Source organism: Pseudoliparis swirei, chromosome 24 (assembly GCF_029220125.1).
Source record: "Pseudoliparis swirei isolate HS2019 ecotype Mariana Trench chromosome 24, NWPU_hadal_v1, whole genome shotgun sequence".
Taxonomy (NCBI): Eukaryota; Metazoa; Chordata; class Actinopteri; order Perciformes; family Liparidae; genus Pseudoliparis; species Pseudoliparis swirei.
In genome coordinates this window covers 8,905,635-8,931,383 of record NC_079411.1, presented here as the reverse complement: position 1 = coordinate 8,931,383, position 25,749 = coordinate 8,905,635, and the positions used below count along the sequence as shown (strand labels likewise).

Here is a 25,749-nt window from a genome sequence, read left to right as displayed (position 1 = left end):
CGATCAGAGAATGGATTCAATCAGGGGCATTCTGACTCGGGATATTTGAGACCCTGCTCTTACAGGAATCAATCTGTGCACGACGCAAAGCCTGAATGAGATCTCTCTTTTTCGGCTCCACTTTTAGCCCGCTGCACAAGCTACACACCAATTAGCTCTAAACTACTGTTAGTTATAGCAAAGAAGGGGTGTGAGGAAGAAGAGGAGGAGGAGGGGGACTATACCTCTAACCCATCTTCACCGGTCAAACCTCGCGCGTCCTTCTGGTCGTTTTTCTTTCCTTCCTTCTTTTCCACTTTGAATGATGCTGCTTTCCGTGCCGCCCTGAAAGAAACACATACCCGAGGAAGAGGAATAGGAGGAGGAGGAGGAGGAGAAGAAGAACAGCCCGGGAAATACTTTATTCTAGGCCTGCACCGAGGTGGTGGAAACCGGGCCGGCTCTCACTTCTGGCCGCATGACAAACAAGTGCATGGGAGTAGCCTGCAGGGCCCGGCGTTAGACTCACGACCGGTCCTCCGCGCCGCCGCCACGCCGCCGCCTGGGATGTGCGTGACGGCGTTACGCACAGGAGCGACCGCCGTCTTCATCCGCCTCACCGCAGGCGTGTAGAGTTTCACCTCAGGGGAAAAAGGATGAGCAGCAAGGAGCTGACGGTGGGCCCGTCCAACCAGTACGTGGGGCCCTACCAGCTGGAGAAGACCCTCGGGAAGGGACAGACAGGTATGCCCCCCCCCCCACCCCCTCGGGTCTTCCCGTGCAACGACGTGGGGCGAACAGCTGATTCCAGCATTCTCCATCACTGATTTAATCCTCAGCCTCTTTTTATGATGCTACAATCTCCTAAAATATCTTCTTCTTTTTTTTAAATTCATCACATGATGTGTTCTTTTTGTTTTACTACATGAACATTATAATCTGTCTTTTGAGCCCGAGTTTGGCCCACATGTTTGTGACAATGTCAGTACAGCTATTTTGAATTATTTATGACATGCCTCCCTTCCTGTTTTCACACTGCATGATGATTTGAGATATCAAAGAGTCCTCTCCCTCTCCCTCTCCTCTCTCTCTCTCTCTCTCTCTCTCCCTCCCTGTGTCTCTTTGTGTCCCTCAGGGCTGGTGAAGTTGGGCGTCCACTGCATAACCGGACAGAAGGTGGCCATCAAGATCGTCAACAGGGAGAAGCTCTCCGAATCGGTTCTAATGAAGGTACGCCGTGCCCGTGTCTGACCTCGTGTCTGTCCCCACCGCGGCCGTCTCATATAGGCGGCCACAAGGTTCCATATCGTGGCAGCTGTAGCTCTCTTCGGCCTGCGGAAATAGCCACATCTTCAATATTTTAGTCGAGAAAAGGACCGTCTGCGCGTTGCAATGTGGAGCCGGCGAGGAGTGTGTGGGCAGTTTCTGTGCACCGAACAATGGAGATGATTCCTAATCCCTCGCTCATTAAGCCCTCTGATATAAACTATATATACTGAAAGAAAGTCAAATGAAACGGACGTTCCACATCGGAACGCAGGGGAAACTTAGGGCCCGAGAAAGAGCTGCGTCGTAGTTTCATTTTTATTTGACCTTTATTGACCTTTATCTATAGGCAGGATGATCCCGTTTACAAGGTGGCTTATAAATTCCCCCACTTAACACAAATAACAGGTTTTCTTAAAACAGCAAAAAGCAACAAGACAACATGGAAAGAGTTTCACATGAAAGAGGCGACAGACTTCAAGCGAACCCGGATAAAAGAATTGCCTCTCGGTGTCGGGACAAAGTACATTCGGTGCTCAAATTATCCTTAATCCTGTTTTTTTTATTCATCCTGTGCACGCTTATAATATAATCTAGTTGAAAATGTTTCATGTGGCTTAACCCAAAGTGCGGTTTTTTGGGGAGGAGAGTGTGGGGGGGGGGGGGGGCAACTTCTCAAGGAATGGTTGCCGCTTTACAGCAAAGATGAACCGGCTCTCCGACGGGCTGCAACGACTTGTCGACCCAGAGAGGTGAACGTGAACCAGACAAAATGTTTGTGTTGTTTCTTTCGTTGGAAACTCTTCGTCGTCCCCCCCCCCCCGTGAATGCCAGCGATCCCCAGTCGTCTGGTTTATAGCGTCTCGCTCTGGAAAGCTGCCCATTAACTACTCGGGGGTGCTAACTGCCAGTAACCACATTACTGGGTCAGCTGCAGCACGTTTAACTACAAGTAGCCTTTTCCCTGTCGGCACCCTGCGGATGTGTCCGCCAGCCTCTCAGGCTGCAACGCGACAAAGAGGCCCAACGCAGCGGGTTTAAGACCTTTTTTCTGGCAGCTGTTGCCCACTTCTCATCCTCAGTGTCCACTTTATTAAGCACGGTCTCACAGGGATACGAAAACAAATAGATAGATACGCTTGAGTACCGCCATGCTTCGTCAGACTGCATCGATTCTCAAAAAACACTGTCAATCCCATCCTTTATCATTTCCAATGGAAATCAAGTTATTTTTATCGTACTCAGTTGTCAACACATTTGGCACACTTCTTTTTTCCCCAAGAATTTTATGTTCAGTTTTCCCAGAATTAGTCGGAACCACAATATATGGCACCATATGGAATCATAACCTGTGTATCGTATCGCTAATGCAATCCAATTCAACTGTGCACTCACAAAGTCGACTTTTATAAAGTGTCTATATTTTCCTGTTATAGAGGTTTACTCAATTATTTATTTGTCATTGAGGTCATCGTTAAACCGCCTCCCAGAGTTGAACACATCATGAGCATTGTTCATGGAAGGGCTGTTGTATTGATAATAATAATTCTTCAAATTTATATAGCGCTGAGGGCATAGACAAACAGAAACTAAATAGAAAGACAAGGAACAAGGGTACCTAATAAAGTGGCCACTAAATAGATGTATCCATTACAGCAGATCACTACAATCCATTTATTTGTAATCAAATACAAATTTGTAATCAGGGATTGGCAAATAGCTAGCAATGGACCCAACGTGACTTGAAATCGATTTAAATGAAGGGATTCATCAAAACACATTTACACATTACAGAGTCCTCAGATCACAATGAGAATGACTTTACTTTAACTTTTGATCAACCCCACCCCCACATGTGGAGAGAAAACCGACACGTGTGTGTTACTGTTTAGTACGTCAAGCTGAAAAACTTGCAACAAATCAAATAAAACCGATTAATTTTAAAGGATTGTTTTGGATATTTTCAAGTCCATTTGGATGCAACGCTCACATGACCTCGTGTAGGTTTATGGGTTATTTTGGTCAGTGCGGCCGCGGTAACACTTGTCCTCCAAATGCGTGTTGTCATCCGACCGCGACAGGACACCTTAACCGCCAAGGCTCTTCAAAATAAAGCTCTTAAATAACAAATTAGCGGGAGACTTTAATCATGAAGAAGTAATTGGAAACGTCTTTATCACTGAATTAGCGGAACTGTAGACACAAACAAGTCTGCTCATACTGCAACGAGGAAGAGTCGAGCATAGGGTTGGGTACCGAAAACCGGCGCCAAAATGGCGAGCACGTCAGCGGTGAGGCTGGGCACGATGGGAGACGGCCCCCCTGAAAACATGGAGACCGATATTGACAAGAGCAGCCTTAACTCAGATTAGTACCGTAACGTTGATTGCAAGTCTTGCATTTATAAAAGTAGGCCAACAAATAATAAATTAGGCATTATAACCATGTTTAAGCTAGCTTGTAGCCCGCGCTAGCTGGTAGCTAGAGCTAGCTACCAGCTAGCACGAGCTACGAGCGCGACAGTCTGATATCCGGTTTGAGTCAGTGTGGCCATGAGAACGGCTTTCATAGGGACTTGTATTGTGTAAATAACCAAGTCACAAAATGTCATCTGCGGAAGTTGATTTAGCTTAGCAACTTAGCGTTAGCGTTAGCAAATGCCTATTTAGCAACATTAGCGTTAATTTGAGAGCATTTTCCATGTAACCTGAATAGAAAGAGTCTAATGTACACATCTTGGGTAGTATACAGCGGGTTTTTTATAGTATCTTTTTGCCGAAAATAGATGGCTGGTGACGTAGATGAGAGCAATTTGGTTAATTTTTCATGTTGAAATATTGATGACTATTGCAGGTCTGAGCTAGCTTAAAGTACAGGCCTGCTCACATCTTTGTTCCTCCTTTTTCCTTCTTTCATTTATGATTCAAACTTATAAAAAACACTCTTACATCATTGTAAATTATTCCCTTTTTCTGGTCGCTGTCTACAACTCAAACAAACACCCAACAGCGCAAAAGCACCAAACAGTTGGGCAATAACATGAATACTGCCTCCCTCCGCTGCACATTTGAGCTGACTCTACCTTTATTGCTTCTTCCTTCTCTGTCTATCTTCCATCCTGTATACCTTCCTGACATTTCAATCTCCATTCTTTTTTCATCTCCTTCCCTCCCTCCTTACCTCCCTCCCGCCCTCCTAACCTTTCTCCACACGTCTCCCTTCTCCGCCTCCATCCAGGTGGAAAGAGAAATAGCTATTCTTAAACTAATAGAGCACCCTCATGTTCTGAAGCTGCATGACGTCTATGAGAATAACAAATACCTGTGAGTATCTCTTCATCTTTCTGACTCTCTTTGTCTTCAGTTTTCTTTTTTTTCTAATTCTTTTTGTTTGATTTCCCCTCTGGACTTGCGTCAGAGAAGTACACGGCCTTGAGTCTGAAGGGGAACATCATTTCAGTGAGATTAATCTGAGATGAATAAGAGCATGACATGGGAGATCTAGAGGGTTATGGGTGTGTGTTAGGATAGGTAGGTTTTTATGTGTGGAGGAAGCATCCATGGCTTTTTTCAATGTCTTGACCCCCCCCCCTCCTCCAGGTACCTGGTTTTGGAGCACGTGTCCGGCGGAGAGTTATTCGACTACCTGGTGAAGAAGGGCAGGCTGACCCCCAAAGAGGCCAGGAAGTTCTTCAGACAAATCATCTCCGCCCTCGACTTCTGCCACAATCACTCCATATGGTCTGTGAGAGGCTGCTGACCTCAACGCCTGCCCTTTTCCTTCATTGTCGTATCACACTTTGGTCTCTCAACCTTTTTCGCCGCCATTTTAGATTAGAAAAATGTATTAATCCCCAGTGGGGAAACTCATTTTTCACCAACAAGTCATACAGACAACAAAATAGACACAACAGACAAGAAACACACGACAAGGAACAAAGAAAACCATAAAATGTTCCTTAAAACACGACGAACAGAAAGATGCTGAATCCAAAACAAAAAAAGCTAAAGCTGTTCCTTAAAAAACCGAACCGCTGCTGGAACGAAAGACATTCTCAGTCACACAACACCGAGGCATTCTTAGTCGCCCACTCAGTGAACTTCAGAGTTCGTTCAAAACACGGTGTAATGGATGGCCTTCAAAAGAAATGATTTTGTCGGTGTCGAGTTAAAGTGTGTTCCCCCAGCGATTTGTCCCCCTCCCCCTTACCTTAGCAGTCGTTTTCCACTCAAACCTCATCCTAAACCCAACCAGCTATCTTTGCGAGTACCTTAAGACCTAACATATGACATAACTCCCACTGGGCACAGGAGCAGTATGGGTTGTTAATTTGAATGGGAAACAAGATGGGCAGTAGTAGTATTAAGCACCCACGGCTGTCTTTGCATGTCATACCCCTCCTTGTTCCCTTGTTTCCTGTCTGTCTCTTCACTTTCATCTCTCCAATAAATGTCAAACAACATACATGTACATATGTTTTCATGGTGGAAGACGGTAAACACAAGTCACACGTCTTGAAACTCTTCGCAAAGCACATCAGGATTATACATCAACGTCGGGATCGCACACCTCTGCGTTCACGATGTGGTCATGTGACCCACGGCACTAGTGGGGTTGTTTGAGGTACTCGTCCATAGTCGGTATGTAACCTACGGTAGATATCGGTCGGCCCGCCCCACCAGTTGTCGAGAAACCGACCGGAGGTACCGCACGAAAGCGAAGCGATGCGCTGCTGTCGAATGGGATGCAGCAGCAAGATGTATTTGAACAACAATCAATATCAGTTTAAGTGTACGCTATGTTTAGAATATCATCAGCAGCGTACCTCGCTGGGAGACAGCGACTCAGTGTTTGCTCTCGTCCGAAGCCGCCAGACACCAGTGGAAGAAACAATAATGTCACCCTGCGTAATACAGGAGATGCTGGTCTCAGATCAGTTCGTTCGTCAGTGTGATTGTGGGACTTTGGTGATTCCAAACTAAGCCTTTAAAAAACACCAAAGTCACACAATGATAGAAGCTAACTAGCTAACGGCTCGAGGTAGCTTTAGACCAGTAACGTCCGTGTTCCGCCAGTTAAAGTGACGTAGATGTATATTATTGCTTCGGTCACCCAATAAAAAGAGCTGCCTCACTGTCGAGTAAACCTGTGAAAATATTCTAAATATAACCTGTATTGCGGCGACGTTGCTTTTCTTCCCTGCCGGTACTCCTGTCCGTTTCTCCACCTTCTTTAGGTCTATGGAGAAAGTCACAACCTCCTTTGTGTTGTCTGTTGAACGGTGCATTGCACCATCCACATGAGCATTCATGTGTGTGTGTGTGTCTCGTGAACTGAACTGCAGATTTTGGTATAAATATTTACATACCATGTGAAAGTCTACCAAATGTACACACGTTAGCTGTAGCGGCTGTTTATGGTCTGGAAAAAGACTTCCATTGAAGGTGTGTGTGTGTGTGTCCAGTCACAGAGACCTGAAGCCAGAGAATCTTCTCCTGGATGAGAAGAATAACATCAGGATAGCAGACTTCGGCATGGCCTCGCTACAAGTTGGGGACAGCCTGTTGGAAACCAGTTGTGGGTGAGTACTTGGTTAGATCGATGGTTTAAAATAAGCTTACATTTAAATGTGTGCCCCAAGACTGTGAACAGGAAGTGGATGTAGTCCCCGTGACCTCACCCGTTGGTTTGTGGAGTGCTGATTTCAAGCCTTGAGTTAGGCCTTTTTGACCGTCGCCATCTTTTTTGCAACCAGAAGTGACACCAGAGGGTGTAGCTGAGTACAGCCAAACGCAGAATTTAATCGCCGACCAAAATGCCACAATTAGCTTTCATGAACTGAAAACACAGTGAAAGGGTTCAACTCCCAGAGCAGACGACGCCGTGGTGGCAACCTGTCAATCCCAAAGTAGCCCCGCCCTTAAGAATACCCTGCTTTATGGTCTGTTTGACTCTAAATGGGACCATCATTTACAAAATAAACATCATGCTGTTTTGAAGAAGACATGAAACGAGTGATTGAGACCAAACATTCATGTTTATTTAATGTACTGAGGTAATAAATCAAGTGGGAATTCGGCCCCCTGATGGCCATCAGAAAGAATGCAATTCTAAGGCTCTTCCTCATTGGCTTTGTCTGCCTATTTAATAACATATAACATCTGGTATTGTAAATTAACTGCACATATGATCATGTACATTTGGTGTGCAGGAAATTAGGAGCAGCCACTCAATGCTCTGTTGTGTGTTTTTTTACATAATTGATTGTTTATTAAAAGCGTAAGCGTTTTTTAAAGCTGCGTGGACATAACATTTGTAAGGGATCGTAGCTTATGCCCGAATTTACCAATTCAGTCTATCCAATGAATAAAAGAGCAGGGGCTCTCAGTTTTTCATCAAAACAGCACCTGCGTTCTTTGCCTGGGTGCATGGTTGCGTCTGGTTAAATCATTTAATAATAGCCTCTTCTTTCTTTACAGATCCCCACATTATGCTTGCCCAGAGGTCATAAGGGTTAGTTACTTCCCTCTCAGTGTGTTAACGTGTGCGTGTGTGTGTGTGCGTGTGCATTTCTAATGCTTTCCTGTCCTTGCATTTGTGGTTTAGGGAGAGAAGTATGACGGTCGCAGAGCCGATGTCTGGAGCTGTGGAGTCATCCTCTTTGCTCTTCTTGTCGTAAGAAGATCCTTTTATTCTTTTTTTTTACTCTCCAGTATTCAGTTACTTTTTCCTCTCTGCCCTTTGATTCCCACGGTTTAAGTCTTAAACTAGAATGGGCACTCGGTAGAGCACATACCTTCGCATATCACAAGATTGGGCATTGAATTATGAACATTTTGGCATTAGTTGCATGCCAATTGGACAAAAATTTATCGTGCTATGGTAAAAAAAGAGTTTGACCTTTCCATGACCTTGACATTTGACCTGATTGATCCCAAAATCTAATCAAATGGTCCCCGGATAATAACCAATCATCCCACCAAATTTCAGGCGATTCAAGAACATTTTGACCTGTTCATGACCTTTGACCTTGACCTTTGACCCGACCGATCCCAAAATCTAGTCAACTGGTCCCCGGATAATAAACAATCATCCCACCAAATTACATGCGATTCGGTTCAATACTTTTTGAGTTCTGCGAAAGATTTTGACCTGTTCATGACCTTTGACCTTTGACCCGATCGATCCCAAAATCTAATCAACTGGTCCCCGGATAATAAACAATGATCCCACCAAATTTCATGCGATTCGGTTCAATACTTTTTGAGTTCTGCGAAAGATTTTGACCTGTTCATGACCTTTGACCTTTGACCCGATCGATCCCAAAATCTAATCAACTGGTCCCCGGATAATAAACAATCATCCCACCAAATTTCATGCGATTCGGTTCAATACTTTTTGAGATTTGCGAATAACACGCATACAAATAAATAAATAAATAAATAAATACACGGCGATCAAAACATAACCTTCCGGCATTTTCAATGCGAAGGTAAAAAAGCAATAATACCTCATACACAGTTTTCTCTCAAGCCAGACTATCAGCCGTAAATCATGTAGGTACCCTGTGGAGATTTTTGACAACTATTGGCAGCATTGGTGCGATGTTGTGATGAGTGGGCTGGTCACCATTTTGTTTATATCTTGCAGCATCCTACCAGCAAGGTAGTGGGATGACGCAACTTTTCCACCGAATGACAGTTGGTGCCGGTAACCTGCCAAGAAATACAGCAAGGGGCCAGCAAAAAGCAGGAAGAAATAGACAAGGATGGATAAAAGAAAACCTTACATATGCGTACAATATATATTTTTTGTTTATTGTGAGAAACATAACACAAAGACATAGCTGTATTTGTCAAGAACACTCCGCAGGGTGCCTTTCAAGGAATGGTTCGACAAAGGTGACAAAATCCGCCTACCAGCACCTCTGAAGCTCATAAATTCACACGTTATATATTCTGTTTGTTAATCCACAATTGTAATACATAACGATAAACAAACGAGATAAAACTCATTATTGAGCTTTAGATGTGCTGTTATGAAGATTTAGTTTTTTTAGAACTAGGCAGGCTTTTATGCTAAGCTTACCGGCTGCTTGTGGTAGCAAATCTATTAGGATTTTTTTTACAATGTGTCTCTTAGACAAGTTGTTGAACTATTTCTTTAACTATGCTAAAAGTGTCACATGTTATGGTGCCACTTCAAAAAATGAGTGATTCACAACACCTAAACTACTGCCTCTCTTTGTATCTCTTTCATCCAATGTCTTCGTCTTTTTTTGTCTCTCTCCATCTTCTCCCGTCCCCGTCCCAGGGTGCCTTGCCCTTCGACCATGATAACCTGCGGCAGCTTCTAGAGAAAGTGAAGAGCGGGGTTTTCCACATGCCCCACTTTATACCTCCTGACTGTCAGGCTTTGCTGAAAGGAATGATTGAAGTCAACCCTGACAAGAGACTCACGGTGAGCAGGGAGGGACCATGGGGTGTATACAGTGAGAGGACAAAGTATACATACACACATATAGTATTTACTAATTAAGTGGTATTTGTACTTGTATTCGTACTAACTCTGAAGTTGTTTTGGAAAAACGATCTGCTGAATCACATATATCTCTCTCCAAATGTAATTCCATCGGTAAAAGTCTTCAAGGTTGTAATTCTAATTTGGCCGCTCCAGAAATTGGCCTTCTTTCTGTGGGGCTCGGTGCAACTGTGGGCTATTATCTATTGTATTGTTTTCTGTCACGCATTTATTGCCATGTGTTTTTCTTTTTTTGTCTATCTGCAAGTTAGCAAGTTAGCTTCGGGTTAACTTTAGTGCAATTGGTTGTTTACTGTGCGGTGTTAACAAAGAAAGACAGGAAGGAAGGAAGGTGGAAGGGTTACAGGTACTTGAACCCAAAAGCACGACTCGAAAACAGGAATGCAAGAGGAAGATCTTTACTTGTCAATTCAGGCAGGGTCAAAACCGGGTGGTCAGTCCAATAGGGCAACACATCCAAAAGGGGGCAGGCAAAGAATCGGAGGTCAGAACAGGCAGGTCAGGAATAATATTTTGAATATACTGGAGAGCTTGGCAATGACACACAGGACAATCTGGCAGAGGAAGTGAGGGAGCTAAATAGTGACGGGCTAATGAGAGGATGGGCTGCATGTGAGAAAGGCGTGAGGACCAGGTGAAGGGAATGAGACAATCAGGTGAGGATGACAGGATCTGGAATGACAGGAGAGTTAATTAAGCAGGCAGGCAGGATGCATACTGCTATGAAGGTGGAGAAGTTGTGACAGAAGGAAGGAAGGTGAAAGAAAGAAAGGAAGGAAGGAAGCTGAAAGAAAAAAAGGAAGGAAGAAAGGAAGGAAGGTAAAAGAAAGGAAGAAAAAGGAAGGAAGGGAGTACCGGAACACACGTAAAAAACTGAGGATAAATTAAGCCCTGTTAAATGTCAGCCGCAGACAGTGTTTTCAACCAGGTCATGAAACTAACGTTAGCTCAATCAGCCCGCTAGCTACAGCTGATCAAATCTCTTGGCTATTCAGATGGAAAATAGTTGTAGTAGACCATATAAGCCATATTGTTGAACAAATGTATCAGTGCTAAATCAGCCACCATTCTAATTCTGAACTAAGGCAGTGGGCTAAATCAGCGGGCTAAGGCAGTGGGCTAAGCCAGTGGGCTAAGGCAGCGGGCTAAACCAGTGGGCTAAGGCAGTGGGCTAAATCAGCGGGCTAAGGCAGTGGGCTAAGGCAGCGGGCTAAGCCAGTGGGCTAAGGCAGCGGGCTAAGGCAGCGGGCTAAGGCAGTGGGCTAAGGCAGCGGGCTAAGCCAGTGGGCTAAGGCAGCGGGCTAAGGCAATGGAGTAAGCCAGTGGGCTAAGGCAACAGACTAAGGCAGCGGGCTAAAGCAGTGGGTTAAAGCAGCGGGCTAAGGCAACGGAGTAAGGCAGCGGGCTAAGCCAGTGGGCTAAGGCATCGGGCTAAAGCAGTGGGCTAAGGCAGCGGGCTAAGGCAATGGGCTAAAGCAGTGGGCTAAGGCAGCGGGCTAAGGTATCGGGCTAAAGCAGCGGGCTAAGGCAGCAGTCACATTGCAACACAGCAGCTTCCACAGCACACAAAGCATGAACCGGACATTTATGAGGAATGAAAAAAGAAAAAGACCCGGCCGCAGGCTTTGCTTCGAGATGTGACAGGAATCGGCACTGACGTCGGACCTTAGAGAGAGGGATGAGGAAGGAGAGGAGGAAGGTGGAAAGAAAAGAGCAGAGGAATGGGCCTTGGGTATTGCTGAAAGGCACGAGAGGGGTCAGCCATCACAGGGAGGGATTGTATATTTATTCTTAGTCTTCAAAGGAAAGTCGGCAGTTCCTTTGGAGACGAGACTCATGGAAACCGGGATGCAGGAAGGAAGAGAAGCATAAATATATGCATGTATGTACAAAATGCGAATGAATGGATCAAGTGGTTTTCGAGGAGGATGGAGGCACTGAGGGTGAAAGGGGGGCAAGGACCTCTCTTCCTTTTCACCTAAATGCCAGCTTTGCCTCCTGCAAGCAAGGCTTGAAAGCAGACTGGCAGATAGAGGGGGAGAGGCTGAGTGAAGGAGTGAATGAGCGAGTGAATGGACAGCCGGAAGAAACTTTCCACTGCAGGTTTAAAAAGGGAAGTTAGGGATAAAGCCGCCGTGTGGAGTGGAGAGGAATCCACGCTCCAGAGGCCGAGAGGTGGGGACCAGTGTCTCTTTGGCTCTCTTCGAAGGCGGTCGCATTTTCTCTCCCTCTCCTCCCCATGACCTTCCCTTCCCTGCTTGGCTTCTCTCGTCATGTCTTGTCTTGTTTTATACTTGAGAGACTCTCTCCTCATCGCTCTTCGAACTAAAAACCATGGACCGATCAACTGATCATCTGATCAACTGGTCTCTCAACGCAATACACACCGTCTTCTCGCTTGGGTCTGGGAACCTGCCCGTCCTGCCGGACGTTGCAGCTGGTTACACGATGGGCGTGTCGTGTGCCTAGCAGCCTTTCCGTGGAGGACGTAGATGACATCTACCTATTCGAACTATGATTACAGGATTTCTGCTGTTTGGATTTGGCGTTGCCCTGGTTTATCGGAAAATTAAGGAAACGGTGACAGCCGTTAAAAGCCCCTAAGGCTGCCCGACGAAATTGGATCGATTTGAAAATGGGAGGAAAGTGGTGGAATAGTAGGTGCGCAAATTGGATGTAGCTGCTGGAAGACCAAACAATCCCAATCTTATCTGCTGGCTCCCTCAACCAGAACGGGCAACAACAACTCCCTGAAGATCGCTGAAGTGAGAACCTCTCTCATTCCTTCCCCTATCCACAGACACCTGTGGTTGTTTTCTCCCAGGACCTTTCAAGGCTATCTCCATGGCACCATCTTGCGGACTGAGAACTCTGTCTGTTGTGGCCTGGGGGACCTATATACCAGAACACGCACACGAACTTTCAATAATACTGATTTGCATTCACTACCCTCCCCATCCCACGCCTTCGCTTTTTACCCCAGTGTGACCGGACGGGCTGTGGCTGGCGCTGCTGTGATGGCGCTGGACCTGGCTGCTTGTCGGTGCTGGTTACCTTCTGCCCCCAATGGATGGGCTTAGATCACCCAGTTGTTGGATTACCTCCTCCCCTTCCTACCGTTGCAAGTCATGTCTAAAATGTATGTGCTTATGTGCTAAGGTGTTTTTCCTGCTCCCACACTCGGGGGCTCTCGGGGCATAGTCGGGGGTTGGTGTTTCGCCTTCTTCCCTCATGTTATGCTGTAATCTTTCATCCACCCTTTCTTGTAATTTCGATGCTTTTGTACCTGTACTCTGGCAAACGACAAATAAATATATCAATCAATCAATCAATAACGTGGTCTGCAGGGACTGCTGACAGAGAGAAAGCCTGGTCCTTCATTCATTCAGCTACAACAGAGCAGATTTAACCAAAGCCGTGGCTTCATCTGACGAGCTGTTGATTAATGAAGCCTGAAACCAGGTCAGACTGTCTCTCTCTCTCTCTCTCTCTCTCTCTCTCTCTCTCTCTCTCTCTCTCTCTCTCACCACCCTACACACAAGGAGACATATTTCAATCCAGCTCAAAAAGTATATCTGCAGCTATCAAGCTGAAGGTTAGGAGCCCGAACTTCTTTGGGGGTTTTTTCCCGCCGTCTTTTTCAACGTATTCACATCATTAGGAAACGGGAAGTGTCTCCTCTGTACGGCACACGCGGTTCTTTATGAGCTCGTTAACGAACGCAAAGCTCTCACCGCGTACAGCTGCTTGCTGGTTTCCTCCCGGCATACAGTGTTCACAGCAGGCCGACTTTGTACGTGCTTGCAGAAGTGCAGCTGCTCCATTACTCCGACCGGGGAGGTGCTGTGCAGTATTGATGCGATGGCTCTCACGGTGGAGATAGCGTCGCCCTTGGTGCTCTTGGTTCCCTCGAAAAGAAGAACTTTGATTATAGGATGGATTATTGCATTATTATTTAATAACAAAAGCATTGACGTCTCTAAAGCTTGTGTTAAACAAAGACTATATTTCAGACGTCTCACCGAAAGCCCATTGACTTCGAGACGAGCAAACCAGAGCGGTGCGAAAAATGCGTATTTATTTTGGGGTTTTATGAGTCATACCTGTGTTACTCTCAGCAGGACTGGACTGAAGGGTCACTTTTCATGAACACAGAGTCTCCAGCCATGCTCCAGCCCAGGGCTGTGTGATGTATATCATGTTCACCATGAGGTTGACAGTGAAGTGTCTTTAGTTTTGCTCAAATCTGGTCATGAAACTGAAGTGTGAGACTAAATTAACGATATACTTAAAGTATAAAAAAAAGATAAGAAACTAGAACGGGCACTCGGTAGAGCGCATACCTTCGCATATCACAAGATTGGGAATTGAATTATGAACATTTTGGCATTAGTTGCATGCCAATTGGATATAAATGGTAAAAAGAAGATTTTTACCTTTTCATGACCTTGACCTTTGACCCGATTGATCCCAAAATCTAATCAAATGGTCCCCGGATAATAACCAATCATCCCACCAAATTTCATGCGATTCGGTTTAATACTTTTTTACTTGTGCGAATAACACGCACGCACGCATACAAATACACGGCGATCAAAACATTACCTTCCGCATTTTCAATGCGAAGGTAATAAAGGTTTTACATTGGTATGACTATCTGCTTCAAATGTCATTGATGCATTCAATATTTGTTGAGCTATTTCAGTGGCACAGCAATCCATAAAAGCCATGACTACAGATTGTGTCAAACTAAATCAGGGTGCACGGTTCATGAGGATCATTCCTGAAACACATGGAGTACTTTCTTACCATCACTGCACAACAGAGCAGCTACATTAGCTGCATTACCTTCACTAGCTACATCAGCTACATTAGCTTCATTAGCTTCATTAGCTACATCAGCTACATTAACTACATTACCTACACTAGCTACATCAGCTACATTAGCTTCATTAGCTACATCAGCTACATTAGCTTCATTAGCTACATCAGCTACATTATCTACATTAGCTACACTAGCTACATTAGCTAAACTGGCTGTTGGCATGATCCCAACTTGGTAACTTTGGATTGGTTTAATCAGTTTTTTAAATTTATTTTACACACATCCCAGTGTTCAGTTGGACATGGTCTTTGTTGATGTATAATTGAAGTGTTAGATTTGCTGTAAAAGCGGGAAACTATGTTACGATCAATGATGTCATGATGTCTTCTGTTTTTTTCTTCTGTTTTTTCTTACAGCTAGAAGCAATACAAAAACACGCCTGGTACCAGTAAGTGCCACGTTACCTTACTCACCTTTCTCACCTGTTTCTCTTCTGCATTCCCTTCTTTACCAACATCACCATCCTTTGGACTAAAGTACCATAGCGGCACTTGGCTAACACACAACATACCTCATAACATACTGTACGTCGAGTGTAGTGCTAAGACATCTGTTTTTTTCTTCTATATTTTCCACTATAATCAGTTATATTCTGACTTTATTCCCATCAGGAGTGGCCGTAATGAGCCTTGCCCCGAGCAGCCGGCGCCTCGCCGCGTGTGTGTGAAGAGGATCCTGTCCTTGACGGACCTGGACCCGGATGTCCTGGATAGCATGTCCTCCTTAGGGTGCTTCAAAGACCGGGTCAAACTCACACAGGACCTTACAAGTGAGGAGTGAGTAAATAAAACCCATCAAACATTTCCACTTTGAATGGATGACAATACATCATTGTGCACCAGTGTTAATACATATATATATATATATAGATATACATATGTGTATATATATATGTATATATAAATACATATATACATATATCTGTATCTATATATACAGTATGTATATATATGTATATATATATCTGTATATATATATATGAATATATCTGTATATATATATATACATATATATATATATATATATATATATGTTGGAATTTATGACAGGAAGAAAATTCATAGAATAGTTTTAGAAATCTGCTTTTATTATCCACTGGTATTAATGTTTTATATGAATACATGACATAAGGAAATTATTTTAAACATAAACCTGTGTCTCCCAATGCAATCATTTGACGAATATTTGACGTCAAATCTCAAAGTGGCCATCATTTGCTGGTAAGCTTCCAGCTCTAGAAATAAAGACGAAGTGAGGTTACGAGGTATAAAGAGCAACATCGTCTGCAAAGAGAGAAGCTCTGGGTGGATGGTTGGGTCCAGAAACACGTGACTTTCACTCATGAAACTGCGGTTTGTGTCCAGTGAGAAACCAAAAGTCAAACTTGTCTTGTTACAAGTTACGTAACGTCACTCTGCTGCATACGTAAGGTACTAGCCTTCACCCTGAAGGGCCACTGACCCAGCTGCCTCAGTCATTGACGAGCTGGGAGTGAGAAAGTGTTGGCTGAAAACAACATGCATAATTGTGTGTGTACTTTAATTTCTATCCCACAATCTCTCTCTCTCTCTCTTTTTTTCTCTTTTTTCTCCTATTGTGGCCAGTCAATTACTCATAATTAATCTGCCTGGCATGGCAGGAACAAGAGCAGCAATGTCAACAAGGGCTCTTTCATCTCTCTGTCCACCCCTCCGTTGTGTTCCCCTCTTCTCTCATGAGGTCTCTCAGAAGCAGAAGTACTTTAGCATATTTAAACTCATTGTTTAGTTTTTTTTACTTTACTGTTTTGACTGAGTCTCTCGGCTCTCATCGTAACCTTTAGCCGCCACAGAAGGCAAATTCAGGGTTGGCAACAGATATTTTGCTTTACAAGCAAAAAAGACAAAATAGCCCCCCAAAAAAACAAAGACAACTATTTCTGAGCTAATGAAATGCTGAGTCATCGTCAGACAACAGCCGACGGGTTTACGAAACAAATGCATTCTCACTATTTTTCTCTCCGCATGGACTCTTTATCAAGCAAAGCGCTCAAATGCGACTCATCAATAAAACTCAGTAGACAGAAACCAGAACGCTCAGTGACTCTGCATAGATATCTGTTCATAGGGATAACTTACGATATGACCACATTTACAACCGCTCTCCTCGCCACTATTCACATGTGACATTGACGGTGTCTTCGTTGTGTTTCTGCGCGGCCTCTCTTTCTGACCTCGGGTTTCTCGTTGCTCTGCGTCTCGTTGTGCAGGGAGAACCAGGAGAAGATGATCTACTACCTCCTGTTGGACAGAAAGGAGCGATACCCCAGCTGTGAAGACGAGGATCTGCCCACTAGAAATGACCTCGGTGAGAACCTTTACTCCTTCACCTCTTTAACAACTTCTGCACAAACAAACACCTGATGCTGGAAGCTGCTTCTCCCCTGGAGGTTGTGCTTTCACCACGGAGCATTTTACCCTAAAATGTCCTTTTTTCAACTCATATTTTTGTCCGACAAGACCCGCCCAGGAAGCGGGTGGACTCGCCCATGCTGACGCGTCATGGTCGCTGTCGTCCAGAAAGGAAGAGCCTGGAGGTCCTCAGTGTCACAGACCAGGGGTCTCCCACCCCACCTCGCAGGGCCCTGGATACTAACGCACACAGCCAGAGGTCAGAATCGTGACATTAATTTATAGTTGACAGCCAAGTTAATATTGTTAATAGAAGTGGGAATGATGCTTAATAACAAGCTCAACCCCAGAGCAGATTAGAATCACACACCACATGGTTTATTCTCATTGTTGCACCTGAAGGCCCCGTTCGCCTCGATGACTTGTGTTGTGTGTCGTGTCTTCAAAGGTCTCGCTCAGTCAGTGGAGCGTCCACAGGTCTGTCGTCCAGTCCTCTCAGCAGCCCCCGGGTAAGAACTCCACTCTACTCCTTCAGACTCTCTGTGTTATGGACCCGTTCACTGACCTCAAACACTCTGGAGACAGTTCGACATTTCTTTTAGACTCAAAAAGCAAATAAAGTGTGTACGCTCTTAATCTAGCGTGCTTATGTCACACCCATTGTGTCTGTGTCGTCTCCCAAATAGACTATTTTTAATCTCCCCATGCCGACAAATGATCGTGAGCTGCTCGCTGAAATGACGTCACGTAATCTGACTAAATGATGATGCTCATGAGAGAGGGGGATCGGCACTGAAAGCTGCATTAATGTGCACAGTTTGTCTCGTTTTCTAATGTCGGGCAAGTATCTTCGTGAAGGGAAGCCAGTATTTGCATATCGTATATGTATATATATATATATATATATATATTGCTTTTATTCACAAGTAGTTAAAGGAACAGTTTGACATTTTGACAGTGAGCTTATTCCTTCTGTCTTTTTTTGGCCAAGATTTAGATGATGTCTGTTCAGTGAAAATGAAGTTACCATCAGCAGTTGGTGAGCTTAGCTCAGCACAAAGACAGGGAACTACTCAATCTGTCCAAAGGTTTAAAAACCAGCACCTCTCCTTTAGGTCGCTATAATAATTAACAACATCTGTAGATGTCTTTTGTTCTTGTGAAATGACCACGGAAAACAGTTCAATGTCCGTGCTACTCCTATTTTTATGGACTTCCCGTATTGTGAAGGCCACACTGAGCCCCACTGGGTGACATGTTCCTTTATTATACATGTATGTATATATACATACATGTATTATACATATATGTATATATACATGTATGTAAAATACATATATGTATATATACATACATGTATATATACATGTATGTATATATATATATGTATATATATGTATATATATGTTTATATACATATATAATATATGTATATACATATATATATATATAATATATGTATATATATATACACATATGTATATATATACTGTATATATATATATAATATATGTATATCTATATACACATATGTATATATATACTGTATATATACATGTATATATTTATATAAATACAAATGTGTATATATATGTATATATTTATATATATACAAATGTATATATATGTATATATATATGTATGTGTATGTATATATATATGTATATACATATATATAATATATGTGTGTATATATATATATATACATATATATATATATATACATATATGTATATACAGTATATAGATACATATGTATATAGATATACATATATATATATATATATATATATATATATATATATATATATATTCTATATATATATATATATATGTGTGTGTATTATCAGCAGTTCCAATGTAGAACTATCAGTCAGGGCCATCAACAACCCAAAACCAAATTTCCTGTGATGCTGTTTTTTGTGCTCTGCTAACTCGCTCAGACTGTCGCTGCTATCTGGTCCAGCCTGTTCCATCACACTGTCACACGCTCATTCACATCCCCATCCCATACACACACCATGCGGCTCATACAAATGGCCGTGTGCACATGCTGACTTGGAAAGAACCTTCTGATTGGAGCTTGTTGACGAGTCGTTCCCATGAACCATAATTCATGACCATTGCTTTCTCTCATCTGTCCGTCCCTCTTTCTCTCCTCCTCCCCATCTCTTTCTCTGTCTGCCCATCAGAGCCCGGTCTTCACTTTCAACCAATCAGAAGTTGCCTCCGCTTCCTCCTCCAAAGACCCCAAAGCAGGAAGCGGCACCGCGTCTCGGCCCATCCACCCACCGCCCGACCCAAAAACACAGACCCTGCCCACCAAGGGCCAAGCCGACCGGCTCCACCTCCACTCCATTAAGTCCCTCCCCCTCCAGACCCCACGCTCCCCTTCCCCCTCCCCCTCGCCACTCCTTTCCCCCATCCCACGCTTCTTCAACTTCCCGTCTCCGTCCGTCTTCAAGTCCAAGAACGTCCACTCGGCCTCTAACTCCTCTGCCGCCCCCCCCCCTGTGTCGCAGGTCACGCCACAGGGCTCGCCGCTGCCCACCCCGCTGGGCACGCCTGTGCACCAGATCCACCACCCTTCCTCCACCACCCCTCCCTCCTCCTCCTCCTCTTCCTCCTCTTCCAGGGCGGACGGGGCCGGCGGGGCCTCGCTGTCGCTGACGCCGCCGTCCAGCCCCGGCGGCAGCGGCAGTCTGGCCGCCTCGAGCTCCACCCACTGGAGGACGAGGCTCAACTCGTTCAAGAACAACCTCCTGGGCTCGCCGCGCTTCCATCGGCGCAAACTGCAAGGTGAGCGGAGAGAGTGGCCGACGGCGCCGATTGGTTGAGACGAAACAAAGAAGCGGTTTTGCATTTGAATGAAGAGTTTAAACATTTAGAGTTAGTTAATCCACTCAGAGTCCAGATAGAATCTATTATTACTGAGAAACGGCAACGTGCCGCAGGCTGTGTTGATTAACGTCTCTGTGATAATCTCTAATTCGGCCAATTAGATTAGGGCCTGTCATCAAGACTCACTGCCATTTTGCTTTGTTCTTCCTCACGTCCTCTCTCTCTCTCTCTCTCTTTCTGTGTTTTCCTTTTTTTAGTCCCCACATCAGAGGACATGTCCAGTTTGACGCCAGAATCCAGTCCAGAGTAAGTTCCATCAAGCCTCAGTGTTCCAAAGTGGAGGAATATCTTATTTAATGTTCATAATAACAGGAATAACGTATTAAATTTTCATAATAACAGGAATAACTTGTTTAATTTTCTTAATAACAGAAATAACTTGTTTAATTTTCATAATAACAGGAATAACGTATTTATTTTTCATAACAACAGGAATACCATATTTAATTTTCTTAATAACAGGAATAACGTGTTTAATTTTCTGAATAACAGGAATAACGTGTTAAATTTCCACAATAATAGGAATAACTTATTTAATTTTCATAATAACAGGAATAACTGATTTAATTTGCTTAATAACAGGAATAACTTGTTTAATTTTCTTAATAACAGCAGTATATGGAAGCATCAGCCTGTCGCCCCTCCCCCTGTTCACGACTTAAAGGGACATATCATGTCTATTTACTTGAATTTGGGGGTTAGATCCCATCTCTGCACATATTGTGCATCTACTTCACAATATATGCAATCTTTTTCTTCCCATAAAACTAAATATGAAGTGTGTTTACATAAGCTATGACCAACTGGATTCAACCAATAGCATCACGCGTGTGTTTAAAGTCATAGTATCTGAATTTTTGCATTTCTACACGGACTGAGCGTCTCACTTTCAATCAATACAAAAATAATGTCTCCCTCTCTTCAACCTTTATGATCATCTTGGGCGTCATACAAATATAATTTATCGTCCCCTCTATGTGTCGTCGGTCTAAAGTCAAATGTGGCTGCAGCAGACAGTTCATGTTGTATTTATTCCTGTTACTATTGTTTGTATTTTTCCTCTTTAACATTGATGGAGAATAGCGTTCGATAACTGGGAAGAAACAAAGTCATCATTGACCTATTGCTGTTATTTAGTCCCACTGTTATGCTCCCGCATGAGTGTGTTGCTGCTCTGCTTTTCATTCTGTGGAATCTAACTGGAAATGCTTGAAATAGTCAAATACTTGACTGAACACTGTCAGTCTTTATGGGCCAGTTAAAAATAGCACCCCAACCCCCCAAAAAAACCATGTCATTGCAACCAATCCGTCACACGTCAACTCGTTCGCTTGCAGGCTGGCGAAGAAGTCCTGGTTCGGCAACTTCATCAGCCTGGAGAAAGAGGAGCAGATCTTCGTCATGATTCAGGACAAGCCGCTCAGCTCCATCAAGGCGGACATCGTCCACGCCTTTCTCTCGGTGAGCACGTGGGGCGGAGCTCTGGAGACTGAATAGTGACGGGTTTTCACTGAGCGCTCACCTCTTTTTTTCTTCTTGTGCCTCCCACAGATCCCGTCCCTCAGCCACAGCGTGGTGTCTCAGAACAGTTTCCGGGCAGAGTACAAGTCCTCCGGCGGCCCCTCTGTGTTCCAGAAGCCTGTCAAGTTCAATGTATTGTTACATATTTCACTTTTTCCTCTTCAAATATTTTACCACTGAGATTATGGTCTCAGTGAAGAGTTTCAATGTCAGCGCCATACAGTCGTTTATTATTTCTATAACTATACAATCTGAAGCTATCAAGCCAAAAAATATATATTATAACAATAATTTATATGTATATATATAGATATGTATCACTATCATATATATATTTATATATATACATATATATGTACATATATATATAATATGTATCATACATATGTATCACTATCATATATATATATATTTATATATTCAGTACATATATATATATAATAATAATAATAATAATATGTATCATACATATGTATCACTATCATATATACATATATATATAAAATATATACTGTATATATGTATATACATATGTACCACTATCATTTATATAATATAATATTACTCTATATGTATACATATATCATACATAAGTATCACTGTCATATATATACATATATATATATTATATATACATATATATTATAATAATATATGTATATATGTCATACATATGTATCACTATATACATATATGTATCACTGTCATATATATACATATATATAGATACATATATATATATATATATATATATATATGTTTGTCTTCTTTGCATGCTCTGGTCTGTGTGTGTGTGTGTGTGTCATGAGCTCATGGATGCATGCTCCTCCTCCCCTGCAGGTGGACATCGCCTTCTCCGAGGGAGAGAGGGAGCGAGAGAGGGAGCGAGTGGAGAGGGAGGCAAGACGAGAGAGGGGCATCTACAGCGTCACCTTCACCCTAATAACAGGTAGGAGGGCGTGTTTGAAGGCGAGAAGAGAGACGACACAGGAGCTGCATGTTTAAGACTAATTCTGATCCCAGTCCCATGATACCTTGCAGACTTTTGGTTATTCTGGTGAGAAGCCGGTTATTCCCCCCAGAGGCATGAGACAACATTGTCTTTGTTGAGTTTGGCCAACGACATTATTAATTTTAGTTATTGGAGGACAACACAAGCCAATAGTTTTATTCCTAGATCCTAGATCCTATTGACCCGGAGCTGCGTCTGTCTGAAGTAAAACATGTATAGCCCAAAGACACTGTGAGCTATGTTAATGGATTTGAATTTGAGTTCCCTCTTGTAAACAGTTACTCAGAGTACTACAAATCTCTCAGGGCTTTTATTGTGAAGGATAAAGTTAAAGGTTGGAAGGAATAATAAAGTGTTGCCTCGGTTCAGATTACTACTGTGTTCTTGTTCAATGTAGTATAGGTATATATATATATATATATATAAGTCTGTTCCGCACCGGGCGATTGGTTGACGTCGTTATTCGCGGAAGCTACGAAAAATATTTGCTCCAAAAAACTAAATGGCATCTCCTAATACTCATGTTCTGTGTGAAACAACAACAACAATCCCCTATTGTGCTGAGGCCTTGGAATTATAGACTCTGGTCTTCAAATTCCCGCTTGTCTCAGTTTGAGTGTTTATTTTCAAATTTAGCCCTTTTGACGATTGTCCCCGTTTTAGACCTTCAAAATAAAAGCATAAAGAATGCTCTCCCAAACAGGTCCCAGTCGCAGATTCAAAAGAGTGGTGGAAACCATTCAGGCTCAGCTCCTGAGTACTCACGATCAGCCTTCTGTGCAGGCACTGGCTGGTAAGAAGTACACGCACACGCACACAGTACATGTACCCGCAGTTCATTTGTTTGTTTCACGTCTTCTCTCCCTGGCTTTTCTTTACCCCTGGCCCCTCAGACGAGAAGAACGGCCGGCTCGCCCGCCAGCCCAGCACGCCCTCGCGTCAGAACTCTCGGCGCTCCGAGAGCGGTTCGGAGCGGGAGCGGAGCGAGAAGGAGCGAGCGCCGGACCCTGGGGGCGGGAGTCGGGGCGGCGGGGTTGGCGTTGGTGGTGGCGCCGGCGAGAACGGGGGCACCTTGCAGAGGCGGGGCTCGGGGAAGGACAAGACCAGACTCCTCTCGTCGTCCAACGGGACGCAGTCCCATCCCTGATAAGGAATGTCGTGTGGAAGAGAGGTCGAGGGTCATCTGCCTGGCCTTTTTCCTCTTCCCTCCCTCAATCCTTCCCACATTCTTTCCTTCCCTATTTCCTTACCTCCTGCCTTGCTTCCTACCATTATTCCTAAAGCTAAGGGACGGAGGACGGGGAAAGTTCTTCCCTGAAGCTGATACGATGGAGAATCTCCCCCACAAACGACTGATATTTTTGCAGAAATGCGTAGGCCTACTTGTGGGGGTGGCGGAGGCCGGTTCAGCTGATCTCAAATCAGTCTTCAAAGGTCAAAGGGCAGCTCCACCCCGGAAGGGTGGAGGAGGGGGGGACCGGCCCGAGGACAGGCTGCCCCACCTGACCAGAGAAATGCAGGAAAAGGCGCTCACGGGCAGGAAAAACATGTTGTCCAATCAATTCAACAGATCCAGAAAGCACAGGACGTCAACATCGACCAACACAGGACTCAGAAATCACAACAGGAAACCTCCACTCGGTAGTCACGGCTCAGGGAGACACTGGCCAATGACGGGGCCCCTTGAGTCATTTTCTTTTATCATTTTCTGAGCAGGCAACAATCACGTGGATCGTCACCTCAGCGCCACCTGACCCCACATGTCGAGTCACATGACCAGGAAGTCCCGCTCTCCCCTCTTCTCCCCTCTGTCCGGCTGAAGTGCGTGAGAGTGTGTGCTCTCAACGCAACGAAATGAGGACAACCTTATCACAGCGTCGCAGGAGGGGTCTTGATTTAGACTTGATTGTTGAAAAGGATTTTTTTTCCTTCCGTTTGCTGATTAGCTAACGTAATGCCGCAACACCTCAAGGCGCCTTGAGGGCAGCGAAGGGAGCGACTGAGAAGAAGACCCGACGCGGCATAAAGCGTAGCCTGACGCGAGACGGGCAGCGCAGCTTCCCCCCTCCCCCGAGTGTTTGAGAGGCATCAACCCCCACAAGTTATTTCCCAATTACACAGATAAAGCTATGATACCGCGTTGCCTTTAATGGAGGAGAGAATGTGGATAGCTAGTTAGATTTAGCCCCATTTTGAGGACACTAGTCGCACCACAGGTAGAATGTCTCTTGAGGGAAAAGTCCCACCGGAGGACAGGGAGCCGAACAGATAGATTGAGACTGAACTAGCAACAGGTATCCGTTTGGTAGCAGAGGAAGGACAAACGAAAAAGAAGAAGAAAAAAAATAGCATCTTAAGCTAACGTAGAGATGGCAGTGAAAAAACGAACAAAAAAACCTCTTCAAGTCCTTGAAATGACAGTAATTGAAGGTGAAGTGGAATTAGGGTAAAGAGGCAAACAGGACATCCAAGCTTTTTAGACCCACGGGTAGGGAACTAAAAACTCTTCTGATGTTCCTTTAGGTTTGACAATGGACGCAGGAGGACGCAGGGCGACGCCTGAGCCCCACGCTAACGCTTCTGTCTGCCTCTCTGAAGGGAGAGAGACGGTGGAGTTGAACAAATTCTGTACTTTTTCACAAGTGGGAAAAGTCTATCCCAAAGAAAGACAAAAAGGACTTTGGCGTGTCTGTTGTCATAAAAACATTGCGCAAATACTGCCTGGAGGGAGGGAGGGAGGGAGGGAGGGAGGGGGAGGGGGGGCTTGGAGGAAAAAAGAAGCCACACTTAAAGAATGAAATCTGTCTTGTTTTTATTTATTTTTTATTTCCATACCTTCCTTTTTTCTACTCTGCTCCTGTCTTTCTCTGTCTTTTTTGTGTGTGTTTGCCACCAGCAAAGTAGAGGGCGGCGCCAACCATGTGAATGTTTAAAAAAATGCTCTTTTTTAAAATTATTCCAAAAAGTGTAGACATATTTTTTGTATCTTTTTATTGAAAATGTATTCATTTATTTATTTGCCATGTATTTGTTGAAAGTGTGATTTATTTATTTTTATGAATGGGGGAAAAAAGCAGGAGATGGTTAGGGAAGGGACATGTCACTTTCAAGATGTCTGAACCAGTTTTCCCTGAGAAAAAAACTAAAAAGCAACTGCTTTCCTTTTTCTTTAACTTTCTGAAAAATGTGATACTGCAAAAGTATCTTCCAGCTTAACATCCTGTCCTTACCTGCTTTTGTTTTCTTCATTTAGG

At 43.9% G+C, this 25,749-nt stretch overlaps 1 protein-coding gene across 1 annotated transcript; it reads left to right on the top strand.

The window, feature by feature from the left end:
* Positions 1-19: 19 nt before the first annotated feature.
* On the top strand, positions 20-25,195 carry LOC130190473 (serine/threonine-protein kinase BRSK1-like). The gene is made up of 20 exons (XM_056409908.1): positions 20-723; positions 1,115-1,209; positions 4,483-4,568; positions 4,845-4,985; positions 6,710-6,826; positions 7,725-7,758; positions 7,852-7,920; positions 9,559-9,705; positions 15,028-15,059; positions 15,283-15,447; positions 16,920-17,017; positions 17,170-17,320; positions 17,510-17,570; positions 19,254-19,860; positions 20,160-20,208; positions 21,300-21,423; positions 21,514-21,615; positions 22,324-22,432; positions 23,199-23,289; positions 23,381-25,195. Exons 1-20 carry the CDS (start codon positions 636-638, stop codon positions 23,640-23,642), a joined length of 2,628 nt encoding a protein of 875 aa, XP_056265883.1. The 5' UTR covers positions 20-635; the 3' UTR covers positions 23,643-25,195.
* Positions 25,196-25,749: the final 554 nt, after the last annotated feature.

Excerpts from the sequence above, each read along its gene's own strand:
- LOC130190473 (XM_056409908.1), top strand. The coding sequence starts at position 636 with ATGAGCAGCAAGGAGCTGACGGTGGGCCCGTCCAACCAGTACGTGGGG. Across the intron at positions 19,861-20,159 it reads CCATCGGCGCAAACTGCAAG|TCCCCACATCAGAGGACATG; the intron begins GTGAGCGGAGAG and ends TCCTTTTTTTAG. Across the intron at positions 21,424-21,513 it reads TCGTCCACGCCTTTCTCTCG|ATCCCGTCCCTCAGCCACAG; the intron begins GTGAGCACGTGG and ends TGCCTCCCACAG.